The sequence below is a fragment of the Panthera pardus genome, unplaced genomic scaffold, assembly GCF_024362965.1.
Source record: "Panthera pardus isolate Hobbes unplaced genomic scaffold, ASM2436296v1 HiC_scaffold_15, whole genome shotgun sequence".
NCBI classification, from domain to species: Eukaryota; Metazoa; Chordata; class Mammalia; order Carnivora; family Felidae; genus Panthera; species Panthera pardus.
Window position 1 is genome coordinate 18,718,550 of NW_026526710.1, and position 26,032 is coordinate 18,744,581.

The window sequence follows — 26,032 nt, forward strand, 5'->3', positions numbered from 1 at the left end:
GGGCAAGAAGGGGCTGGTGGGAGCGGTGAGGAGGGGCAGGGGGCGGAGGGCAGAGGGGGAGACTGGCTGTGACCAAGCGCATACTTGGAAACTCAGGTCATCTGGAGTTGACGAGCTCCTCGCCTCTCTCTGGGCCAGCTCAAGTGCACCCTCCTCCTTGAAACCTTCCTTGCCCTCTTTTCCCACCACCCTGCAGGCTTCATCCCCCTCCCCATTCGCCACTGGGGTTCCATGTATGCCCCGTGTCTTTCATGGCACCCCATACCTCACCGGACTCAGAACTTAGCTCTTGGCAAGCCTCACCTTCCCTCTCTTGCTGCCCACCCCACACTCCCTGAAGGCGAGGATGGTCCCTCATCTGTGTCCTCAGCAGCTGGCACAGGGCCTGGGACACGTTGACACTCAGTGATGTTTGTGGAATGCTGCACTTGCTGTTTGGGACTAGTCTGTCATACAAAGCAGAGGACCCAAGGCACAAATCAGCCCTTGGGTTTTCTGTGGCCACTTTGCGGCACTTGAGAGCTTTCCCGGAGGTCGGGAAGCAGGAGGAAGGGGCTGGGCCTGCTCTTACACACCTTGGAATCCAGTGAGACCCTGACCCCGCCAACCCGCAAGGTGCCAGGATTCTAGCTTACTTCAGGGTAGGATCATGCATGCCCGCAGGGGACCCACACCCACCCCACCGAGCCAGGGGAAGGTGGTGACTGGGGAGGGGAAGACTTACGGCCCTCAACAAGTTATAACAGCGAATGAAATCAGCCTTTGTGGCATTACCCAAGGAAGGGAAAAGCCCCGCCACCAGACCCACTGGCCAGCATGCAGTTCAGGAACTACACCGTACGAACACATGTGACAGAGCCCCACGCGCCCACCTTCAGGGTGCAGTCTGACCTTGACATGGGGCATTAAGTTCGAAAGCGTATCCTTAGTCCCTGATAGTTAAACTCTTCTCTTTTGTGGCCGAGGTGTTCAAATACGGTGAAGGAGTGTGGGCAGCCTCAAAGGAGCCAGAGTGAAACCTGTCAAAGGCCATTAAAGTAAATGGTCAGAGCAAGAGCTTTTCCTAGGCTCTCTGAAGGGATCCGTGGTGTTTCAGTAAAAACACTTGACTGAGAAGTTTCATCCATTCATTCACCAGGTACTTGTTGACATGTGTTGGGGACACACCGTCCCGGACACGGAGGAGGAGGTGCGAAGCGGGTGGCTATCCCGTGTGGGAATGTCAGGTGGGATGGGCTGCAGCGACGCCTCCTCAGTGGGCCGCCTACGTGGAGGAGGGGGCCTGGAGCTTCCTCTCACTTCCTAAGGCCAGCACACCCGCCTGCTCTGGCGGCCACTAGAGGGCGATAGGACACCACCCGCCCGCTCCCGGCCCCGTCAGCTCCCAGGCAGGGTCAGACCCTCTTCCACATTTTCAATGAAAAGACAAATCAAAGCCTAAGGTCCAAGCTTATGAATCACTGACACTTCAAGACTAAAACGATTAGCCTCTTCACATGGGGCTTATAATTATTTGAACAACTGCCTTTGTTTAGCCCCAGTCCTATGGCTGAGGGACTAGGTCAGACAGTATGAAAAGTGGAACAAAATAATATTTTACCCTAGGCTTCTACCAGTATTTGATTTAATCTGGCTTAAGGGAAACCCTGCCGTGGCTCTTTCCTGGAACCACGCCGTCCTTTGCTGTCAGGGACGAGCACGTCCAGCTGTCTTCCAGGAGGGCCCGGCCGCGTCTGCACGTGACCCATCATCAGACATTAAGTGAAGTCCTGTCTGACACCCACGAGAGGAAATGTCACGAAGAGAAGTTGTAAGTGCTTAGTGTGAAAGGGACTGGACCCTGTTTGTGTCCCTGGCATTTATTTTTAGTCAAACTAGAGTAAAAGACAGTAAGCCATGCTTCTGGGCCTGGACTTAAGAGGCTCCCCTGGGCTGCTCAGGGGAAGCCCTTGTTCACTCAGGTCCCAATTCACCCCCTCAGTTTGCACACAGGGCTTCACCCAAAGCCAGAGGCTGCTTGATCAAGGTGCCAGACGTAGAACAGGGAACTGCCCAGGATTTGCTCAAATCATTGTCCACAGGTCCAGATTTGGGGCCCTTTCAGGATCACTGGAGTTTGGACTCCTTCTAGTTATAGTCCCCTGTCATCCTTATCATTACTTCCATTTACCGAAATTCCCCGTTTCCTATATTTACAGTCGTAAAACCAAGGTTGTAGGACAGACTGAAAGAGTGAATGACCAGGATAAGAAGGAAAAGTATTCCTGGCCTGCCTGTTGACGTGGGCTTACCTGTTTCAGGATCCCCAGAAACGTGCTTAAAACTTGCAGTTCAGGTCTGTTAGGTTGGGAAACAGCCTTCCTGAGCACCAGATCTCTGGGAAGCATCTGAGACCTCTCATCAATGTCTGCAAGGTGCGGTTGGGGCGAGGGGGGGGTGGGTGGTGTGCAACTCAGCTCTGCCTGGGTTGTGCCTTGAATTATTGCTCTGGGGAAGAGGACTCTTGCAAAATCCAGTAGCCTGATAAACCAATTTACCCCAGAGCAATGCCCCAGGAGACAACCACCTGGGTGCCTGTTTTGTACATAGATTGAGGGTTTGGAGATGGCCAGGGAGTATTTGTCCCTAGAAACAATCAGACCTACACTCCAGACTGCGGAGTGGAAGATGAGGTCCTTGAGACTGGCATGCTCAGGGCTGCCCGCCCCACCACCAGCCTGTCTAACGGATTTCTGAGTGAGACATCTGCAGTAATACTCAAAACGAGGACAGCAAACATTTCTACAACTGATTAGGAGAAGGAAAAATGGAGGCAATAAGCTAGCTCCATTTGGTTTCTGGGGCACCAAAACCGGTGGGGAGAGCAGGCTCCCACGAGGTGAGTGCTGTTCCCACCTGGGCCAATGCTGGGTTCTGGCTCTGTTCGAGTGGATGTTCCACAGCGGCTGTCTCAGCCTCTCCTGGCAGGTTCCTGCCCCTGAGGGCACGAGGGCTCATTGTTACCAGGTCTGTCGAGAAAGAGAAGGCCAATTTTGTCCAAGGCCCCTGCGGCTTGCGCAGCCCCTCTGGCTGATTTAGCTGGAGCTGAACACTCCTGGCCGGCAGACCCTTCCGGCTCTGGCTGGAGGATGGTCACTTTTCCCCAGGACCTAAATTCCGAACCCCTCCCTTAATTTGGTTCTTCAGGCAAACCAGTGGTTTGTTGTCTGGCCAAAGAATATAGTCGAAGGGGTTGACCCGTACTCCTGCTTTTCTTGTTGGATTGCAGTGTGTACAGTCTATAGATTTTAGTCATGGTCTGAGCATTACTTCCAACAGGTTTGTGATATTTGCTGAGACCGTGTGCAGCCTTCCCTGATGCCGGGATCTCCCAGAAACATCACGGAAGAGGTTTCCCTACCTTAAAAAGGTCTGATCAATTCACTTGAGCAAAAAGATGAGTCAGGAAGAAAATCCCAAGCCTGTAACACAGCTCTGTAGTGGCCAGATTCCAAGCAGTTCTTGCTTCTGGAATCCTTGTAAACAGTAAAGTCCATTTTATCCCAAATCGAATCTGCCCGAAAACTCACGGACCCAGGATCAGGGGTGTTTATTCCTCTGGCCTGTGATGCTGTGGCACTCTGAGGGGCTTCCTGTATCCTCTAGTGACAACGAAGCTGCCTGTACATGGAGGGTGCAGGCAGATCCTCCGAACCCTGGTGACCTGCGTGCAGCACATAGCTCTTAAGCCAGAAGCCAGGACACAGACATCATGGAGTTTACCCAAGAAAAGGTGGACACCAGGGAAGGTGTGGTTCAGCCCACTGGGTAACAGACCGCTGGTTTGGCCAGGCTGGAGCACGTCTTGAGCTGCCGGCAAGCAAAGGCCATCTCTGCGTGGGAGCAGGCGGGCAGACAGTCGGCTTCCAGTTGGCAAGGGTATGCAGTGAGAGTCCAGGCGCCTGCCGGGGCAGGGGGCCTGCTGAGTGCACAGGGTCCCCGGGACCTGGTTTTCATGTGGAAAGGGCTGTGGGAAGGTTATCGCCAGACCAAGACTGCAGGGTCCTTAACAGACACGTCCTGGGCTCCACTACACGTCCCTGCACCTACTGCTGACCTAGGCCTTCCCTTGGCATTGGCCCTCCGTGCCTTCCCCTGAGAAAGCTCGGCAGCGAGCTTCCTCCACAGGAGACCTGGCTGCAGGAACCCAGTCACAGGGCAGGTGTTGACAAGGTGCCAGGAGCTGAGAATCTAACAGCCGCCCACACCCACCTCCAGGGTGCCCACTGCCTGCCCTGTCTAAAGGAATAGTCCCCCCCCCCCCCCCCCCCCCCCCCCGTGCAAAGACTGAGCTTAGCCTGAGTCCACTCATTGCCAAGCCTGCCTTTTGGGGCACTCGGTCTCTCCCTTTTCCATCCTGGGCCTGGCACACACTGGGATGGGCAACGTCACTGGGGGAGTAGACAGGTTTTAGCACCCCTGGCCTTCTTATCTTATGCTATTTCAAAAGATCCACTTCTAGACACTTCAGAAGTCAGAAAGTCTGAGTCTTTGCTGGAATTTGTTGGAATGTATTAGTTGCTGGTGTGGGGCTGATGCTGATCCCGTTATCTTACAAGCCCAGGACTCTTAAGAAGCCAGCAAATACCCTTTCTAGACTGACATTCGGAGGCACAGAGGAGCCTTTCTTTGAATTGTCTTTCCTTTTTCCATCTAATAGATGATATGTAATTTGGATAGAGACATCACTTTATTTTCCATTTTCAAGTTCACATTGGATTATAGCTAATCTTTTGGTAAAAAGGCAGTGCACGTGTATCCTTGGAGGCAGAAAATTCAGAAGACAGTTTCCAGGGCATCTTTTCCAACACGTTCAGTCCGTTCCCCGTATCTTTTAACTGGAGCTGTCAGTCTGCTGTGGGGCCTGTCTGCCCGCAAGCCGGTGCTGCTGTCGCCTGCCTCCTTCCACACTGTCTGGACAGGGGTCCCATTCAGGGCCCCCACCCAGGACTGTGCGCATGTGCAGCTCAGTACCAGCCACGAGGCACCATTCCAGGAGAACCCAGACCTCTGTATCAGACCCAGACGCAGTCCATTCAGAGAAAACTGTCCCCATCTCCAGGCTACAATTCCAGAGACTTCCCTCTCCTCACGACCGAGGTCACTCTTCACCAAGTCCCGGCAAGTCTTCTGTCCCGTTCTCTCCGTGCTGTCTCCTCATCTGCATTAGCATGCACAGCCCCATCCCCTGTGACGCAGGCCTACCTCTGCACATTCATCGGAGGCTCCTCAGCAGAGAATGTATGGCAGGTGCTTATAGCCGACATGAGCCGTGCTTTCCTGTCTGACCTCGGGTGGGGCCCTCCCCAGCCTGCCTTCCGCGTCTCTCCCCAGCCTTGTTCTCTGCTGACCTCACGGGCCTCCTCTGCCCGGGCCAGGCCCTCCCCAGCCCTCACCAGCCAGGGCGGCCTCCTGGCAGGGCCCTCGTCATGTCCTGGGTGGGTACCGCCACCCTCTGGGGCTGACATTTTAGGCTTCTGTGGTGATGTCATATTTAATACCACCTCGTTCAGTAAGGGATTCTTAGGTACATTTTCTGAGTACACCGTTGTAAGCTTGCGAGCAGGCCCGGACTCCTAACTTCTCTGGCTTCCCCCCAGTCCACAGTCTTCCTGGCTGATGGAGAAGCTGTCACCTGGTGAGGGAGAATGACTCCCAATAGCAGGGCCACATGACGCTGACTGCCCCTCGTGGAGATCAGAATTTATTGTCAGAGAAGACACCCATGCTGCCTTCGGGGACATGACATCACCCACGTTTGGGCTGGGGCCCCCGATAAGGTCTTGCAGGGAGAGTTCACAGAGTCCGTACAAAGACCCTTCCAGTGACGCCTCTCTGAATGGCCTCCAGCCTCGGCATTACAGCTCTCACTGGCCCAGGACCCCTCTGTTCATTCTGATTCCCGCGTGTGCGTGCTGTCGTGACCGGGGGCTTGTCCAAGAGTGGTGTGGATCCCGGGGAAGCCCGGGACCTATGGGGTGACAGCCAGCAGAGACTTATCGGGGGCTTGGGCCCCCGGCAGCTAGAGTCCCAAGAGTGCCTCTGAGGGTGGGGTCTGTATCTCATCCACCAAATGCCTGGTGACCCTGGACCAGCCGAGAGTGGGCCCGGTTTTGCACATGGCAGCAGCCCGAGCCCCCACATTGCCCACGTGTCGGGCAGGGAGGCCCCCGCTGAGCAGTGAGTGGTTGTCTCTGGTAAGGCTGCTGACCCATCAGCAAGGTCGGGGCACTGCCATCCAGGGCAGCTTCCCGGGGCCGCCTCCACCTGCAGGGCCAGGGGGGTCCCTCAGCATGGCCACAGTGGGTGGGGACTCCCACCAGGCCCAGGGGACTCCCAAGCCCTCAGGCACCCGGCCCTCCTCGCCTCCCTGGGCCCACCCAGAAATTCATCACACAGTGTGACGCAGCCCACTTCCTCCTCCCTGGGTTATACAGTGATTCCTTACCCCTTCTTGGGCAATAGCTCTTAAAGTGAACAGCAAGCAAATTGGCCTAATAGTTTTTATCTCTGCTTTCTTTCGATGCATCTAGAATTTTTAAAAAGTGAAAGAGCCACAGGGGGTTTGTACGGACTGAATGTCCCGCCGGGCACATGTCACTTTGGGTTAGCTGAGTGCCTTCTGCAGCCTCGGTCGAGCGCCCTCAGCAGCATGTCAGACGGATTAGGCGCGCACATTCACTCCTGCGGAGCACAGGCCAGCGGGGGTGGGGGTGACGGGCGTCTGGCTGTGACTGTCCCAGAGCCAGGGCCAGGGCCAGGCCGGCAGCCAGACGCCCCGTGCTCTCGCTCAGTCTTCTCCCCGGGTAGGCTCCGGGTGGCGTCCCCTTGTGTGGCAGCGGCCTTGGCTTCATCTCTGTTCACACTCAGCCTGGGCCCAGTAACGGTGTCACAGAGGAATCATGCCTACACTGCTCTTAGGGTTTCCGGATCAACGTGGCATCCTCTGGCCTGGCCCTCGGTGGTAAATGACTCACAGGGCTCTTTCTGGAACAATTCCCCTGCCTCCCATAGACCTACTGGGGCCAGTCCTGGTCTTCGTGGGACACTCCCCTCCTTGACAGGTGACCTGGTCTCTCACCCTGCCCTGCTGACTTAAAAAGACCGGCCCCCTGGGGCGCCTGGGTGGCTCAGTCAGTTGAGTGTCCGCCTCTTAATTTCGGCTCAGGTCATGATCCCAGGGTCATGGGATTGAGCCCCGCGTTGGGCTCTGCGTTCAGTTTGAGATTCTCTCTCTCCCCCTCTGCCCTTCCCCCACTCGCATACACTCTCTAAAAATAAAATAAAACACAGGACTGGCTCCCAACCTCCCCCTTGGGTGGGGCCCGTGAGGCGGACAGAAGCCCCCACTGGGTGGTGCTCCCGTGGGCAGCGCCCCAAGCCACCACCCACGCTCCCCACATGGACGCTTTGGGCCTGCCCGGTGCTTCCTGGGTGCATCCGTGTACGTGGCTTGGCAACGCCCGGTGCAGGCAGGTCCCCACCTGCCGGGCCCCGGCTCAGGTGTCCACGCTTCCCGACAGGGCCTGATGCACTCCAGCGGCCCCGTGGGCCGGCACCGGCAGCTGGTCCTGGTCCTGGAGGGGGAGCTCTACCTCATCCCCTTCGCCCTCCTGAAGGGAAGCTCCTCCAACGAGTACCTGTACGAGCGCTTCGCCCTCATCGCCGTGCCGTCCATCCGTTCCCTCAGCCCGCAGGCCAAGGTAAGCCTCGCGCCCGCCGCGGTGCCTCGCGGTGGGGTGGGCGCCCGGAGGACGGTCTTCCTGGCCAGCCTGGGCTCCTGGGGGTTAGGGTGTGATACCTTCACAATGTTAATTTTGTCGTTTGCGGCCCGGTAGGTTGGCCTGGGAGTAGATCCGTCCGGAGGTCGGGGGGCAGCCCTCCTGACCCCTGACCGTCCTTTGCTGTCCCAGGAAGCCGTGATGTGTGTCATTTCTCTCCAGATGTCTTTGCCGTGACATCAAGGTTGGGAGCTACTCGGAGGCACCGGGTCAGGCCCGAGGCCAGGCTGAGTATCTGAGGAACGTGGTTTCCCCCGGCGCCCCCGACCTCATGCTGACCGGGCGCTGAGTCTGCCCACGGCCGAGGGGCCGCAGACAGGGCTGGCGGACACATGAGATTACCGTCAAGTGGAAATGGGTCTCACAGGCCAACGAAAGAACTGAGCACAAACGAGGTGGCTTTCAGGGGACAGACAGGGATTTGGGTCTCATTCCGCACAAGAGTCAGCGTGAGAAGCGATGTCCACAAAAATCAAGAGGGCGACAGTAGGCCATCCACAGAGTCATGGGTCTCACCCCACAGCCACCCTCGGCCCGTCCGCCTGATTGGAGAGCCTTCCAGCCAACCCCGATCCTCTTCCCCTTCCCCAAACCCGCAGACCCTCACGGCCCCCGACCCGCCGGGCACGCACTCTGGCGGCCCAGCTGCCCTGCCCAGTCTTCAAACTTGAAAATGGCCTTAAGTGCCGGCACTCTCGGAGCCCCACAGAGCCGGCTCAGACGGGGCCCCTCCTAGTGGGAGAAGGTGGCTCGTTTAGGAACCCAAACCCCACACCCTGGGTGTGGACAGCCCCCTTGGGATCTGCCTTCGCCCCTGTTGACCTTGGTCATTGACATGGTTCAAACCAGGTCAGCTTCTGCCTCGCGGGGCTTGGGAAACCTTAGTTGTTTGACTGTTTTCGGTGGCTGGATTGTAACCTTCTCATGGAACAGAATTTGTTCGAAGTGAAAGAAATTATTTCCTCTGAGTATTTTGTGTGGCCGTGGCTGACTCTGAACCCCAGATGCGAAGGGAGCTGGCCCCGTTGGACACTGTCCCTCACGGAGGGCCTCTCGCTGCACCTGCTGCCAGAGGCACCCTGAGGGGCAGAGGCGGCCCGTGTTGAGAGAGCTTCGTGCTGATGACACAGTGAGCTGGCTGTTTGCCACCGTAGCCAGGAAGAGGGAGAGGCCCGTCTCCTGCCCGACGCCCGGCAGGCGCTTCTCCTGCCGAGTCCGAGGTATCCACGTAGTGGAGCCACCAGCAAGTTATTCTGAAATAACTTGATACTTGATGTTTCCCCCCACAGCATCGAAAGGCACCTCTGGGGGGCAACCAGAACTTCACTGGACTTTGTGCGATTTTATTTTATTTTTTTTAATTTTTTTTAACGTTTATTTATTTTTGAGACAGAGAGAGACAAAGCATGAACAGGGGAGGGGCAGAGAGAGGGAGACACAGAATCCGAAACAGGCTCCAGGCTCCGAGCTGTCAGCACAGCTCCCGACGCGGGGCTCGAACTCACAGACAGTGAGATCATGACCTGAGCCGAAGTCAGACGCCCAACCGACCGAGCCACCCAGGCGCCCCTGTGCGATTTTATAATTCAGTGATGTTTCTATTTTGCAGCACAGGGAGCAGAGGCCAGCCGTGATCTCTCCAGTACAGAGTGTGTTAAGTTAGCTCTGGCTCCGCCGAGACTGACTTGCCTTTGGTCACTCCCAGAGCCCTGACTCCTCGGGAATGAGTGTCCCCCTTATTTCAGGGCCCGCAGGGAGGTCTGGGGGAGTGAGACGCGTGACGCAGGCGGGTACCACATGCCCTCACCTCCTGCCCCTGGGCCCCCAGGGCTTCACAAACGGGAGAGGCCCTTTCTCCCGTTCGGTCCCAACTGTCGAGAGCTTGTCACATGGAGAATCGCCGTGTGATTCTCCGTGAGATGAGCACCCGGGTCTAAAAGGTGTGGAACGTTTGAGCGAACGAGGTCAGTGGGAGAACAGGTGCAGCCGAGCTGGGCCCAGCCCTGCACTGCCTGGAAGCCTGCGGCCGAGCCGGCTGCCGCCGCTGGGGCAGCGGGCCACCGTCTGACGGGTGGCCCGCTGGTCTGTCTTCCCTCCCTAGTCTCACCTGAGGAAGAACCCGCCCACGTCCTCCAGCTCCACGTCTATGGCGGCCGTGGTCGGTAACCCCAAGCTCCCGCCGGCGGTGATGGACAGGTGGCTGTGGGGGCCGATGCCGTCGGCTGAGGAGGAAGCCTACATGGTGTCAGAGCTGCTGGGCTGCCAGCCCCTGGTGGGCAGCGTGGCCACCAAGGAGAGGGTCATGAGCGCCCTGACCCAGGCCGAGTGCGTCCACTTCGCCACCCACATCTCTTGGAAACTGTCGGCCTTGGTCCTCACCCCCGGCGCTGACGGCAACCCGGCCGGCGGCAAGAGCTCCTTCGGCCACCCTTACACGATCCCCGAGTCCCTGCGGGTGCAGGACGACACCAGCGACGGGGACAGCATCTCAGACTGCCCGCCCCTGCAGGAGCTGCTGCTCACGGCCGCCGATGTCCTGGACCTGCGGCTTCCCGTGAAGCTGGTGGTCCTCGGCTCCTCTCAGGAGTCCCACAGCAAGGTCACGGCGGACGGGGTCGTCGCGCTGACGCGGGCCTTCCTGGCTGCCGGCGCGCAGTGTGTCCTCGTGTCCCTGTGGCCCGTGCCTGTGGCCGCTTCCAAGATGTTTCTCCACGCCCTCTACTCGTCCCTGCTGAACGGCCTGAAAGCCAGCGCTGCCCTGGGGGAGGCCATGAAGGCGGTGCAGAGCAGCAAGGCCTTCTCGCACCCATCCAACTGGGCAGGTAGGAGCACGGGCCGCTGGTGGACCCCGGGGCTCGGTCCTCACGGCCAGCCCCCCGCTGGGGGTGAGGAGGGCAGCACGGGGCCCCGAGGAGGCGCAGGGAGAGGGCAGTGTTTGCGGAGACTCTGGCCTTCTGCCAAGTCGGTCATTTACCCCCATGGTGTTAAGGTGGTCTTTTTGACGAGGGAGCCGCAGAATAGTTTGCCATTGGAGCATGAGGGTCGACCTTTCCTGAGATGTACGTGTATGCTGGACGACCCATTTTATGGCACCTTCGCGTGAAGTCCCTTGAGGGACTGTAGGAAAGAGCCGTGTGGTAGAAGGACCCTGGGTTTGGTCATTGGGAGACCTGGGCTTGACCTAGCCCCACGCCTGGGCTCTGTGACCGGAGCCTCACCCTTCCTGGAGCTCAGCGCCCTCACTGGTCACAAGAGGGTGAGAACTGCTCGTCCGTGTGTGGACCGTCTGGGGAGGGGGCGGGTTCAGTGTCTGTGACACGTGTGCTACGACAGCACGTGCTCTGGGCGGACCTGCCATGGGCTCGGAGGTCTGGGAGCGAGGGGACAGTGTCGTCTGTGACGTGTGGTCACAGGTGGGACAGGGGCTGACCTGGGGACCCTCCTGTGCGGGAAGCCCTCCCTGGCAGACTGCCAGCACCAAGAGTCCGCCCCGCCCCCCAGCCTCACCCAGCAAGGGCCACGTCGCTGACGCACCCCACGATGTGTCAGCCTGTGGCTGTCTCTCAGGGGCGGCCCCTGCACCTCCCAGGATGCTCCAGAGCAAAGGCCAAGTTCCCATCAGTGCCGTAGCAATGGGACCGACCCGTAAACAGAGTGTCTTAGTCTCGAGAAACAGAAATGGCAAACACACCCCTTTCAAACATTTATATTTCGTTTTAATCCACGTATACGTTTAAAAACCGGGAACAAGATGGCTTTCGCCTCACCCTTCCTCTCCAAATAAGTCGGGTTTGCGTCTGCCGACAGGGGTGGCGCCATCTTGCAAAGGAGGGGAGGCCCGAGGCGGACCGGCAGCGGCGAGGGCCAGCGGTGGTGCCCAGCCACCAAGCCGTGTTGTTCAGAAATGGAAACGTTTGCTTGCTTCACGCAGCGGCACAGCCGTAGCGTTTTCCTAAAAGGTGTCCGGAAGGAACAGGACAGAAGCTACCGTTTCCTCATGCAGCTGAAGACAAACCTCCTGGCAGCGGCTGTTCCGCGGGGGGAGGGCCGGGGGCCGGGCTGTGCTGTTCAACTGCTTCCCCACCGGGAGCCGCGGCAAGCAGGGCCGATGGCGGCAGCCCCATGACGGCTGGTGGCACTGACGTCTGCTTCTGTGTGCTCCCCACAGTCAGAGGGGCTTGGGTCCCCGTGCTTGGCGCTTCTTCCTGACGGCACCCTGCGCCTCTCTGGGGGATCCCTCCCCCCCCATCTTCCCAACGTGTTTATGGATGTGGCGTCTTTGTCCTTGTTTTAGCGACGGACAACACACAAGTCACTGCTCAGTGCTGGGGACAGCGGTGTCTGAATGGTGCTGCCCTGCTCACCTTAAAAACAGCCCTGCCTCCTTCGTGCCCTTGGAAATCCCCTTTTCTCCATTATCTGGGGGCAGCTTGGCCCTCAGCTTGCTTGGTGGCTCGAGGAGACCCCTCCCTCCCTCCCCCAGGCACTGCGTGGGTCCCCCCGCCCCGGCTGCCTGCTCGTTCCTTCGGCTAGAGAAGGGTGCCTCCTGCCCCGCGGCTGGTGGCCCCGTCCCCGGACATGTTCCAGACAGACACAGGGGTGTCTCCGGTGTTCCTGGGGATGGTGGCCAAGCCAGGGAAGGGGCCCCGGCCCGTCAGCCCAGGGACCCCCACGGCCTCTTCCTGCCCTCACTTCCTGTGCAGCAGGAGGACGGAGGTACTTCCCCGAGTGCCCACCGCTCCCCGAGCAGCGAAACAGTATCAGTTCCTAAAAGGGAGGGGCCAGAAAGGCACCTTAGGGTCCCCCGGTGAGTTAGACATCCCCGCCGTCCGTCCTTTCGCTTTGCCGCGCAGGCCCCTCTTGGCCCGGCGGCTGTGAGGTACCGAGGTGAGGGCGGGCTCAGAGACGCCCTCCTTGGTTCTCCGCAGGGTTTCTGCTCATCGGGAGCGACGTTAAGCTCAACAGCCCCTCGTCGCTCATCGGCCAGGCCCTCACGGAGATCCTCCAGCACCCGGAGCGCGCACGGGACGCCCTGCGAGTGCTGCTGCACCTGGTAAGCGCCTCACCCAGGCTCCCGGGGGCGGACGCCCTCGAGAGGAGGGGAGACTGTGGCGTTTCCCTGGCACCGGGGGACACGAGCAGGTGGAGGGGGCACCGTCCCCAGACGTCCACGGGTTGAGCCAATTGGTCGAGCGGCAGGCACGACACGTGTCCCGGGCACGGCTGTGGCAGTCTTTGCCGAGGTCCTGGGGCCCACGTCGCGGCTGCTTCGGGGCCATGTGGCCTTGGGCAACTCGCCTGGCTCGCTGAGCCTCAGTTTCCTCATCCAGAAGGGGGGATAAAACTTTGAATTTTTCAAGGTCATCGGGAGGATTAGAGAACAGGTGAGTAGCTGGAACACAGTAGGGTCCTAGTGGCTGAGAGGTGGTATTTTAGAGTCAAACGGCACGGGCCTTCCCTGAAATTGGGTTGGAGGAAGAGTCCAGCGCTGACCCTGCATTTGGCCAATCCCAGCCTCTGTGGGGCCGGCGCAAGGGTATAGACAGAGGCTCCACATCAGCGTCCACACATTTAAAAGTTACACATCGGGCCAAGAAGCAGTGACACAACATCCCTTCCGCTCTCCCACTTGGTAACCTGGAAGGCGGCTTCTAACAATTTAGAACCGTCAGCCTCCATGGAGCTCTGCGCAGGGAAGACCGGCCCCGCCCCAGCCCGGGGGGTCCACGTGGGTGGACAGTCCATGCCACATCCACACTCTTTCCAGACCCGATGCAAACAGCTGCCCGCTGCCACCCCAGAGGACAGAGGTGCACACGCCATGGCTCTGTCCGAGCTCGAGAGACAGAGGACGTGGGGCCCTGGGATCCACACAGGCCCTGGGAGCAGGCTGGGGGCTTTGAGCAGGGAGCTTACTTTGGGGGCCGGGTTCCGGTGGGCACGTCCACTCAGCTGGGCACGCTTATTGCCCCCATGGGCCCGGGGCCCGGGTGGGGGCGCTCAGTGCGATCCTGGTGGTAGGTCGGTCCTGTACGTTTCCTGAGCTCAGGGTCTGCCTGACATCAGTGTGTGGCCAGGTAGGAAGGAGGTCACCTGCAAACCCCAGGCGGCCCACGGGCCAGACTTGAGGCAGCCCACACCGCCTGCTCCAGGGTAGCTGAGTTCACTGCTCTGAGAATTTGGGGAGACTCTCCCGGCTGATTCGGACCTGTGCCTGGAAACCGCACAGAGTGATTCGGCTGCTCGGCTTAGGACCCTCTCCGGCCCCGTCGCCCCCCCACCCCCACCCCCCGAGTCCCCTCCTTCCTTGCTGCGGCCCCCAAGCTGCTTTTCTGAGAGAACCGAAGTGCTCTCTCTACCCCTTTGGCTTTCTTCTCCCAGACCAGGCTTGGAGCCAGAGCCAGGTCTCTCCACTCCCCACTCAGCCCTGCGGCCCCTCAGGCACATTTAAGGGCTGTCTCTTCTTTCTTGGCTTCGTTTCCCAGGGTGAGTACAGGGGCCATGGGTCAAGTTCACCAGCCCTTGCCTCCTAACTACCCTGGGTGCCCCCCGGGCCCCAGTGGGCAGCATGTCTCCAAGGCGTGCCAGCCAGCCAGCTGGTTGTCCTGCCCAGGAACACTCCTGTCCTGCCTGTGAGGTCAGTTCCCAGCATCCCAGGGTCGTACTGTGAGAAAATTCTCAGGTGACATCCTGGACGGCTCTTCTGCCCCTCCAGTGATGTCACACATGCCCCAGGGCACACGGGATCTCCGGAGGGACGGAGCTTTCCCCTAAGGAGAGAAACCTGCAGGGAGGCCGGAGGCTGTGGGAGGTGCTCACGGGGAGAGCGGACTCAGTAGTGACTGGACACACTGAGCCCAGCGTGTGCCAGGCATGGCTTTGGCCCTGGCAGGTGGGAGGGGGACCTGAGGTAGAAGGGGAGGCATAGGTTCTAGAGGTCACTGCCGAGGGATGAAGGGGGAGTCGGGCACGGGGAAGAAGGGCGCCGCCAGCCAGAGCCCCGCGATGGGGACCGCTTGCTGTGTGTGAGGTGTGTGGGCCAGCGAAGAGGGTTCGGGGGCCTAAAGGTTTGTCCTAGTGATGGGGCACCGCTACACGGTTTGAGGCAGCCCTGAGAGCAGGTTTTAGATGAGTCATTTGAGTGTCTGTGGGGGAGAGCCGGGAGCAGAAGAGTGGGCTCGGGAGGGGCCAGAATTCTTCCGAGTCTCCTGGCCCTCGCTGGCATGGACCGGAACCTTCTTTCCCTTCGTGCCCTCCCCTGCGAGAAGCCGGGCCGCTGCTGCAGTGTCAAGATCCCCAGGCCTGGGCACCCAGGGGGCAGCAGGCAGCCGCGTACTGGCTTCACACCTTAGGCTTTGTGTGTCCCCAGAGCCACCGGGAGAGAAACCGGGGCTGGCCCCTGCCCCTGCCCGGAGTGGCCCTTCACTCCCCCTCGCCCTTGCAGGTGGAGAAGTCCCTGCAGCGCATCCAGAACGGGCAGCGCAACGCCATGTACACGTCCCAGCAGAGCGTGGAGAACAAAGTGGGCGGCATCCCCGGCTGGCAGGCCCTCCTCACCGCCGTGGGCTTCCGGCTGGACCCCCCTGCCAGCGGCCTGCCCGCAGCGGTCTTCTTCCCGACCTCCGACCCAGGCGACCGGCTCCAGCATTGCAGCAGCACGATCCAGTCCCTGCTGGGTGAGCCTCACGGTCCCTGCATTCATAGGGATGCTGGCTCTCACAGCTGGAAAGGAGCGAGTGTCCCAAAACATGGCAGGGTCGCAGACACAGACCTCTCCTCACGTGGAGGAGATCTGAAATAGCAAAGCATTCTCTGCCCCAGCAGGGCACGGCCCTGGCTCTGCCTCTTCCTGGAGTCACACGGAGGAAGGCTGGGCAGACAGTAGCTGCCTTAATATTTCATTGGCAGCTTCGGATCACAGCCAGATTCATTGGCTGTGTGGCCAAACCCCAGCATCAAGCAGGCTGCAGGCGCTCAGAGCTGACTTTTGTGTATCACTCAGAGGAGGTGATGCTGCCTGAGCCAGGGCTGGGATCCCAGGAACGTGACCACACACCTGGAGGATTGCAGCAGGGGCAGGACTGGCCTTTCTCTGAGCCCCTTCTCTCCTTTCTCAAGTCAGACATAGACCCACATGCCTGGCTGTCCCACACTTTTGAAAATGCCACCGACGCAGAGCGTCTCAGGCTCTTAGCCTGGGGAGGGCTATGAGTGCAGAGGCTCTTCTGGGTAACACGCACCTTCTTCTTGGTTTAGGTCTGCCCAACCCTGCCCTCCAAGCCCTCTGCAAGCTCATCACTGCCTCGGAGACTGGCGAGCAGCTCATCAGCCGGGTGAGTTGAGCTAGCTAGGGCGGCTGAGCCCAGGCCTGAGGGCTGTGCCAAGCTGGAAAGACGGGGTGATTTGGCCCTAAATAGGAATCTGCAAGTAACACTGTCTTTTGCTTTTTTCAGCCTTTGGGATTAGAAAGAAAAGGCGAGGGCTGGGGGTGAAACGGCCCCCCAGGCATGTGCATGCACAGGGGGCAGATGCTTGTGCTGTCCTCTCTGGGCACTGGGTTCCGAGAGCAGTAAGGCATCAGAGGATGCCTAAGGGGCCCCTGTCCCCTGCAGTCTCAGGCCATTTCCTGAACTATTCAGTGGCCTCCTGCACCTTGTCATCCCCAACCGCCAGCTTTTTCTGCTGACAAGTGTTAGAGCCACATTCCCTCAGCCAGCAGGTGTAGGGCTAGCCTGCCAGGTCCACTACAGGTGTCCAGATCAGAGTACGAACCCTGCCTGAAACAAAGTAGCCACAGCTGTGAACACAAAGTCAGCTCTAATGCAAGATATTGGTTAGCAGGTTTTTAAAAATGTGCTTTCTTTGAAGGGAACGTAGATCTAATTCAGCAATCAGGAAGAGTCTAACTCTCAGTATCATGTAGGCCCTTCCCAACTTGGCCTCAGAGCTCCTGACCTTCCTACTGCCAGTGAGGGTCTGGAACAAGGGGAAGAAGTGACATGGTGAACCCCAGGGTGACCGCTGTGTGTGGGAGGGCTTCCAGATGGTATAGTGACCATGAATTACACAGGACAGTTGTCTCTGGTCATCTTGTAGTGTAATAATTTGAAAAAACAATATATATTATTTATCAGCTTTCATGTTAAATGTTAATGTTTCTGTGCAGAAATAAAGCTGTTCTGTCTAGGATTAACCTCTGAAAATCTGAGTGCCTGGAGCCCCCCACCTACCTGGGGTTGTTTCCAGCCCAGATCTGGAACACCGTAGCTCAATGACATGGCCCCTTCTTTAGTTCCTGCTCGCTCTGCAGTAAGCGTGTTACATCTCCTTGTCGGAGAGAATCAGGAAGGCACTTCTAGAACGTCCTGAACCCAGGAGGGCTGGAAGCCTGTGCTCTACAAGAAAGAGAATTCTAGAATTACATCTGCAGGGCAAGGCTGAGTCCCAAAACCCAGCTGCTTGATTTCTTGCTTTGGGTGGCATCACAGGGACTTTCTGCCTCCTATCCCGCTGGGCCCCAGGCACCATGTCCGGGGCTGCCCCCCCATGGCCGGCAGACGGTGGATATTTCTTGAGTCACTCTGGAACCACGGACGTTTCTAGAGTGGCCTATACATGGCCTGTGCACCCCCTCCCCCCGCCTCCCACCCGAGTCCTGCCTGCCCTGCTCCTCTCCTGGCAAGGAAGGGCAGGGCCTGGCTACCCCTGACCGCGTCTGGCCTGGTGTGGCTGTTTGTTTTCCTGTGTGTCCCTGCTGACTCTCGCTCCTCTCCCCTCCCGGTCAGAGCCGCGGGCCTGGTGTGGCGCTTCCTAAAGCAGTAAGCAGCTCGTGTTGCATAACAACCTGTGCTTGAGTCTAAACTCTCTTCTTTCTCTCTCTTTTTCTTTCTTTTTCTTATAATCTGCTGGCCGAAGGCTGTTAAAAATATGGTTGGAATGGTGAGTAACTACTTTAAGTAGCAACTGTTGTCAGGTGAGCCCCTGCACCCGCCACCCCCGCGTCCCCTGGGCCCGCTGTGAGCTCAGGCGCACGTGCTGTGGGAGCCCCGTGCACCTGCCCACGCGCGCCCCGGGCTGGGCTGACCCCGGCCGCTGGCCACCACCTCGCGCGACTGCCCTCTTCCTCTGCTCTGGCTCCCCCTTTCCTGCTCCACCCTTCTTGTGTTCTTGATTTGACCTCTCAAGCTCCACCAGAACAGCAGGGGAGGAAGTGACTTTAAGTGAGTGACCCTGACCCGAGTCGCCACGGGCACTCGAATGGGTCGTGTGGGTTCTTCTGTGAGCGCTAAGGCTCTAGAACATACCTTCACCATGTAACTCGAGATCATCAAGAGGGTTCTAATAAAGACTAACGAGGGGGCCGGCCAGTCCTACAACCCACCCCTCTTCTAGCCCCCGAACCCCAGCACCAGTGCACGGAGGGAAGAGGTGCGTCTGCCCTGACCTGTGACCCCCCCCACCTCCCCTGAGCCTCCCCAGAGGAGCCAAGACGGTAGGCGTGAGGTGCCATACAAGGAACTTCCAGTGCTGGGCACGTGTGAGGTCATTAGGGATGACAGCACCAGGTGACGCAGAAGTGATACAGGGGACAAATCGTAGGCGGGCTGGAGGGGACAGAGGCGCTGGGAAGGCGCAGGGCTCACCTGTTCTTGTCCCTCAGCTCCACCAGGTGCTGGTTCAGCTGCAGGCGGGCGAGAAGGAGCAGGACTTCGCCTCGGCCCCCATCCAGGTGTCCATCAGCGTCCAGCTGTGGCGGCTCCCGGGCTGTCATGAGTTCCTGGCGGCTCTAGGTAGGACGGGGCACCCTTCGCCCACGTCTTCACTCCCGTTTTTCAAAACCCTGTTTCTCCCGGTTTCTATTGGGGAAGGCTGGTAGATTCTTAGGGGTCTTTGTGTTTTCTTAGCTGTTTTGTTATGTAAAGATGGTTCAAAGATTCCAGCACTTTAGCCCAGTTTCCAAACGGCCCTCCAGCCTGGTTCCATCTCCCCTACCTACCTTTTGGTCTCATCTCTCATTTCTAGGCGTCATCTTAATCTAAACGCGCTAGCTTTCAGCACCATTGGGGATCAAGCCATGATTAAAAGCTAAAGAAAACAAAGTCACAAAATAAGGGTTTTAGGGTCGGTCTCTATCCTACTGTTGAAACTCCGTTAGATTTGTTAGATTTGGTGCTGGGGACCTAGAACTGCACGCACCAGGATTCCTGTGCACCCAGATGCTTTCTGTTCCTTTTGTGACACTGAAACATGGCTGAGGCAGCTTGACATCATTGCTCCTTTACTAGATGTGTTTCTGGATACGAAAACCACAAGAGGCTGTAGGCTGCTCTCCTGTCCCACTTAAGTGCCTGTGTGATTTGCCCGGGAGCCATTCCCTCCACCAGCTTCTCTGCGAACGCCTGGGTCCTGTGAGGCAAGGTGCTAGGCTCTGGGGGTGCAGCACTGAGCAGAGGACCGTGCGCTCCTAGAGTTGTCAGCCTGGTGGGCAGATATGGTAGACACTTGGCCTAAGGGGAGCACCTTAGGTCACAGGCAGAAGCATTAGGGTCCTAGCGATGGCTGCAGGGGTAGGAGGCAGGGAGGCAGGGGGGTGTCTTCAGGGGGAAAGACCCAGGCAGAGGGAAGAGCCGTCGGTGAGCATATGTGTGAGGCATCCATGCTGGTGCAGGAGGCACAGGGACAGATGAGGCCACGAGGCCACGGGAAGGCCTTTGTCTGAACCTGAGGGAGCGGGGGTTCCGGAGGATGACACAGCTTCAAGTCACTGTCACGGAGACCAGGCCATCCGACATGGCAGAGCAGCCAGTCCTTAGGCAGTTTTCTTCTGCTTGTGAAACCTGGATATTCAGCATAAGGCCTCATTTATAACCCATTTTGCAGGTGACCTTTCCCGGCCCTCCTCAACTTAGGGCTGGCTCCATTTGCTTTTTTGTTTTTTAATTATTATTTTTTTAATGTTTATTTATTTTGAGAGAGAGAGAGAGGGAGAGACAGAATCCCAAGCAGGCTCCATGCTCTCAGCACAGAGCCCGACGCAGGGCTCGATCTCACGAAGGGTGAGATCATGACCTGAGCCAAAATCAAGAGTCGGACACTTAACCGACTGAGCCACCCAGACGCCCCCGGCTCCGTTTGCTTTTAATGGGGGAACCCCCAAAGCCCCATAGGGACTCTGAATCTCTATAAGTCAATGCTCTGACATCCTTTATGATTTGTACTCTTTCTGTGGACTTAAAGCACAGTCTTCTTGGTATAAACATAGCAAATCAATATCTAAGTAAATATAGTCAGTAGCAGTTAGCCAGGTCCACACTCAGGAGGAATCTCGTTTGACCTCTAGGACAGGCCTGTCCCTGGAGCAGTGACACAGGACCCAGGTGAGGGAAGACGGAGCCAAGACCTTTCTTTGTAAAGGAAAAACTGTCTTCCTCATGCAGGGCCCACACCTCCTCCCTTCAGTGTGGGTCTGACAGCCAGCCCTCCTCACTGGTGAACTGGATATTTCCAAGTGGATTGTTAGCTCTTCTCGGTATTGGGAATTGTGGGTAATTTCCTACTTCCTGGCACTTTCCAAATCCACTGATATTCAAGGGGCGACCCAGTGTGCCTGGACTGGGACCGGAGGAGGAAAAGTCTCTCCAGGCTGGGCATCTGGACAAGTGACTCCCTCACTCTTGAGGGCTCTGAGGCACCGGGTGCCCTCTTTCCAGCCCTCAGCACCCAGCAGGAGCCATCACAACCCATCACAGGGCTGTTGGCTATTTACTTCAGTGCTGTCGGAGGAACCAAGTCACATCGTTCTGCTAAAAGTAGAGGTTTCTAAGCAAAATCTTACATTTAATACGAATTGGTTATTCGCCCTGAAATGCTGAGTTCTCGGAGACCTTCCTACTGCTTCCAGGGACTGTTTATTTCTGAGTCCAGAGGGGAAAATGTCTCAGAGCAACCGGAAGGCCGAGGTAGCTCCTCAAGTGAACCGAATTCCCAGAGGAATTAGCGCCAGACCCGTATCAGAACCCTGGAGTAAGAATGAAAACGTAGGGGCGCCTGGGTGGCGCAGTCGGTTAAGCGTCCGACTTCAGCCAGGTCACGATCTCGCGGTCCGTGAGTTCGAGCCCCGCGTCGGGCTCTGGGCTGATGGCTCGGAGCCTGGAGCCTGTTTCCGAATCTGTGTCTCCCTCTCTCTCTGCCCCTCCCCCGTTCATGCTCTGTCTCTCTCTGTCCCAAAAATAAATAAAAAACGTTGAAAAAATTAAAAAAAAAAAAGAATGAAAACGTAGACACCCTTCTGCTTTGCCGAACACAGCATGCAGGCTACGGCAGATTGTACGTCAGAGGAGGGAAGGGCCCGGGATCACAGGTGCCTGCCCCCTGGGCCGTCCGCACCAAGTGCTTCCGCGGTTGCAGGCGGCGCTCAGTGATCCGCTGCGGGAGGCCGGACGCGGACGCTGGGTGCTGAGGGCTCCGCGGGCCCTACATCCTGTCTGTGCACACAGCCTTTGGCCACGGCGTCTGCGTTTGGCTCCTTCTTCCCGTGCGCCTCCCAGGGAGAAGTGCGCCGGGTGCCTTTGCGAGGTCTCTAATAAGTCTCCGTGCGCTGGTGGCAGCTCGGTAGCTCGCCTCCTGCTCGGGCGGCTCCTGCCCTTTGCTGTGCCCGCTCCACGTCTCAGTAGAGCCGTTGGTGTCAGGGAGCGGTCCCCCTGGACTTCAGCAGAACAAACAGCACAGTCCCAGTGGGGTGGCTCGGCCCAGAAAGCAGACGCTCCGTCGTCAGGCGCCACTCGTTTCCACGCCCTTGGTGGCAGACGCTGAGCACGTGTGAAGACACCGTCCCTGCCCTTAAGAAGCCTCCACCTTCCCGGGCACCAGCTTTAAGTGTTGGACCCCGGGCCGAATGGAGTGGCCGGTTTTTGTCCCTCTTCAAGTCTTTTTTAAGTGCATCTGTTCTTGGAAGGAATGAGCCCGACTGATTGGGACCAGGGGCTCTCGGGAACACAGCTGAGGGCGGGAAAGCTGCCAGTGCTCCAGGACGGGCAGGAGGGAGGGAGCCAGGCCTCCAGGTGCACACTCTGCACTCGGGAGGGGGGGGACCCGCACCTGCACCCGGGGCCGCCCCAGGCTGGGCGCTTGCTGAGGGGCCCGCGGGGCTTCCCGTGAGACCGTCCAAGGAGCCCCAACGGCTCTCAGCCTTTTCCAGACGTGGACTCTTCCCTACGGAAGCAGATGTTTACATTCTTTGCTCCCCTAGGGTTCGATCTCTGTGAAGTGGGTCAGGAGGAAGTAATCCTGAAAACCGGGAAACAAGCCAACCGGCGAACCGTGCACTTTGCCCTGCAGTCTCTGCTCGCGCTCTTCGGTAAGCGCCTCTCCCCCGCCGCCCCCTCCATGCCGCCCCCCGCGCGCCCGGGGTGCAGACGCCCGTGCCAGCCTGGCTGCATCTTGGGAAGGGAAGGAAAAGTGAACATGTAGTTTTGGCATAAGTGTTCGGAACTGTCCAAAGGCGGTCAACACACCAACTCATGATCACAACGCGTGGTAGAGACAAGGTGTCGCCTAGCACAGTGAAGATGACACGCAGAGGATGGGATGAGACGGGGTGGCAGCCACTGACTTAGGGAGGGGCGGGTCCCGGTCATTCATGCTGGAGGCAGCTTTCAGTCCCCTGGGGGCACTCTGCCTGCCTGCCGCGCTCAGAGGGTGGTGCTGGCTGCCACTCAAAGACCGGATGCTGGCAAGGATGCTGGCCCTGGTCTGAAGGCAGAATCAACGGGATCTGCTGAAGGGTGTACGTCACAGGAAGGGAGGGTCGCAGGCAATACCTTGTTTGGGGGAACAAACGCCACCTTTTGCTGAGACCTTGGAAGTGGCAGGAGGAACGGGCCTGAGTTCCGTCTTGGACACGTTCAGTTCTGAAATGGCCGTTAGACACCTGTGCCGACAGCTGGTTACAGGAGTCTGAAGTTCAGGGAGAGGCCGGCAGGGAGAGGACTGTGTCCTGTGATCACTCTGGGGTTCACATTTTGCAAAGACGAGGAGGTCCCAGGAAGGAGTGGTCAGTGAGGGCAGGGAGCGACCAACTGTGAACCTGGGCAGTGAACAGTGGGTTTGGCAGCATGGATGCTGCCGGTGACGTTTACAGGAACGAGGGAGGGCAGAGGTTAGAGTGGAGGGGGCTGGGGGCGGGGGGAAGAAGGGGCTAGGGGAAGGGGGAGGAGGAAAGGCAACGCAGAGAGAGAGTGTAAATGACCCTGAGGGGACTGCTGGAATCCAGAAGGTAGTGGCTGTGGGTTCAGGACAGGGGGCAGCACAGACGGCCCACAGGCCCCGCTCAGAGCACGAGCCACGACACTTACCCTTCCCGGCGGGACCTCGTTCCCCAGGATTCCGGGGTAAATTCAGATTGTGTACACGCAGCACATACACAGCCCCCAGCTAGCTCCTGCGCGTAAGGGGATGCTTGTGACCTTGAAAAAAACATCGAAGCCACAGAGAATTCTAACTGCCCTATGGGCACTTATGTCTTGTCTCAGATTCTACCGAGCTGCCCAAGCGCCTCAGCCTCGACAGCTCGTCCTCCCTGGAGTCTCTGGCCTCGGCCCAGTCCGTCTCCAATGCCCTGCCCCTGAGCTACCAGCACCCGCCCTTCTCCCCCACCGGTGCAGACAGCATCGCCTCGGACGCCATCTCCGTGTACAGCCTGAGCTCCATCGCCTCCTCCATGAGCTTCGTCTCCAAGCCCGAGGCGGGGTCGGAAGGCGGGGGCCCCCGCGGCCGGCAGGACTACGACCGGTCCAAGAACGCCTACCCGCAGCGGTCCACCCTGCCTCGGGGCCAGCTGTCCCCCCAGACCCGCCCTGCGGGCGGCAAAGATGAGGAAGAATACGAGGGCTTCTCCATCATCAGCACCGAGCCGTTGGCGGCCTACCCGGAAAACCGGAAGCTGCGCTTCTCGCCCGATCACAAGCAGTCGCGAGTGGGGACGGCCGGGGGCGTGAAGGTTTCGGTAAGCTCCAAGGGCAGCGTGAGCACACCCAACTCTCCGGTTAAAATGACTCTGATTCCCAGCCCCAACTCTCCCTTCCAAAAGGTTGGAAAACTAGCAAGTTCAGACACGGGAGAATCGGACCAGTCGAGCACAGAAACCGACAGCACCGTGAAATCCCAAGAAGAGAGCAACCCAAAGCTCGATCCACAAGAGTTGGCCCAGAAAATTCTAGAGGAGACGCAAAGTCATCTCATCGCGGTAGAGCGGCTGCAGAGGGGCGGCGGCCAGGGCAGCAAGAACAGTCACCCGGAGGACGGCAGCGGCCCCGGGCCCAACGGCGGGGCCGTCTTCAGGGCGTCAGAGACCAGCGCGTTCAGCAGGCCTCCCCTCTCGCACCCCAAGGGTCAGCCGTCACCGGTCGCTGCTAAACCAAAGCCCCCAGCCAGAAGCTCGTCCCTCCCCAAGGTGAGCTCAGGGTACAGCAGCCCCACCAGCTCGGAGGCGTCCGTCAAAGACAGCCCGAGCCAGCACGGGGGTCGGCCGTCGCCCGGCGCGGACTCCCACACCTCCCTCCCCGACCAGCCTCTCTTTAAACTCAAGTACCCCAGCTCTCCTTACAGTGCTCACATTTCCAAGTCGCCGAGGAACGTGTCCCCCAGCTCCGGCCATCAGTCTCCTGCCGGGAGCGCGCCGTCCCCGGCCCTCTCCTACTCGTCGGCCGGTTCTGCCCGCTCCAGTCCCGCCGACGCCCCCGACATAGACAAACTGAAGATGGCAGCCATCGACGAGAAGGTGCAGGCCGTGCACAACCTGAAGATGTTCTGGCAGAGCGCACCCCAGCATTCCGCGGGACCAGTGAAAATATTCCGGGGCCCCCCTGGGACGATGACTTCCAAAAGAGACGTCCTCAGTCTCCTAAATTTGTCTCCTCGGCACAACAAGAAGGAGGAAGGAGTGGACAAGCTGGAGCTTAAGGAACTGTCCATGCAGCAGCCTGGAGAAACGCCACAAAAGGCGCCTCCCAACGGCCACTGGCGCACGGAGACCACGGCACTGGGCACGCTGCCCCTGCCCGCCGGCCCACCCGCACCGGCTCCCGCCCGCCCTTTCAGACTTCCCTCTGGCAACGGCTACAAGTTTCTGTCCCCGGGGAGATTCTTCCCCTCCTCCAAATGCTAGAGCGCGTCTCACAGCCGCGGGCTCGGGCTGCAGCAGCCGCGGAGACAGGCGCACGCTCACGGGCCCACGCCCGCACTCTGAGCGCGGGGGCCCCACCAGCCACGTCTCGTTGGGTGCTCCCTCGGGGCGTGGGCCGCCGCCGCACCCCCCGCGCCCCCATCCACGCGGCCGGCGGCCACCCTGGGCCAGAGCCACCACAAGCCAGAACTTCCGTGGTGTCGGTACCGGAGGCTCGTGGAATCTTCTACATGCTTCACCCAATGTTTACCTTGAACTCCCTGCTTCTCATCTCTGATGTGACTCTTCAACAGGATTTTTTTTTACAAAACGGTCATGGTTCCGGGTGGGGAGAGGAAAGGGAGCACATATTTTGCTAAGAGGCATATATGCAGTACCTTTTATACACAAATACAAATAGAGCTTTTTTTTAAGGCTTTCAGGTGCTGGTTGGGGGAGGGATATATAAAATCTAAGTTGAATTCTACATGAAAGTGTGGTATTAGCCAAAAACAGAATGGTTTTTAAAATGCCAATGATTTGTAATTAAACTGTAGCAATTCTGGTCAAGTGATCGCGTAACATCACAGTAGCAATGCAATAAACTCACTGTCCAACAGCACTTCCGTCCTGAACTCCACAAACGTCCTTGGGGCCCCACTGTCAACCAAACTTGAATTTTCTAAAAAATTTTATGTAACTCTCTTCTCCAGGCATTTTAGAACTATGCAATTGTGATTTAAAATGCAACTTTGTGCTTTGAAACATTATTGACCTTTTTTGTACGTGGATAAACAACTTGGTTTTATTACCGATAGTACTTTGCATTTATAGCTGTTATTTTTAAAAAGCTCAAATTTTTTAAAATGTCAAATTTTGAATAGTCATCAGTGAGTAATTATCAAGTTTGCGGGGGAGGGGGGAGGTTGAAATTATTCAGTTTCCTTGTAAGCAAAAAAAAAAAAAAAAAAAAAAATACACAGCTAACTAGATTTAACCAGAATGGAACTTCCAGCTCCTATTCCCTTTGGCAGCTGCTTTAATTTTATTC

At 58.2% G+C, this 26,032-nt stretch overlaps 1 protein-coding gene across 4 annotated transcripts in view; it reads left to right on the top strand.

The window, feature by feature from the left end:
* The window catches only part of TTC28 (tetratricopeptide repeat domain 28), a 626,630-nt gene extending 600,832 nt beyond the window's left edge, over window positions 1–25,798 (top strand). For 3 of the 4 annotated variants that reach the window (XM_019426523.2, XM_053902215.1, XM_053902216.1), the window contains 9 exons: window positions 7,563–7,742; window positions 9,922–10,642; window positions 12,749–12,873; window positions 15,265–15,496; window positions 16,077–16,153; window positions 17,736–17,759; window positions 18,481–18,610; window positions 22,069–22,176; window positions 23,351–25,798. In XM_019426523.2, the coding sequence (XP_019282068.2) occupies window positions 7,563–7,742; window positions 9,922–10,642; window positions 12,749–12,873; window positions 15,265–15,496; window positions 16,077–16,153; window positions 17,736–17,759; window positions 18,481–18,610; window positions 22,069–22,176; window positions 23,351–24,984 (3,231 nt within the window). In that variant the 3' untranslated portion in view covers window positions 24,985–25,798. The remainder of the gene's footprint in view (window positions 1–7,562; window positions 7,743–9,921; window positions 10,643–12,748; window positions 12,874–15,264; window positions 15,497–16,076; window positions 16,154–17,735; window positions 17,760–18,480; window positions 18,611–22,068; window positions 22,177–23,350) is intronic. The other variant, XM_053902214.1, reaches the window with a different exon arrangement.
* The last annotated feature ends 234 nt before the right edge of the window (window positions 25,799–26,032 follow it).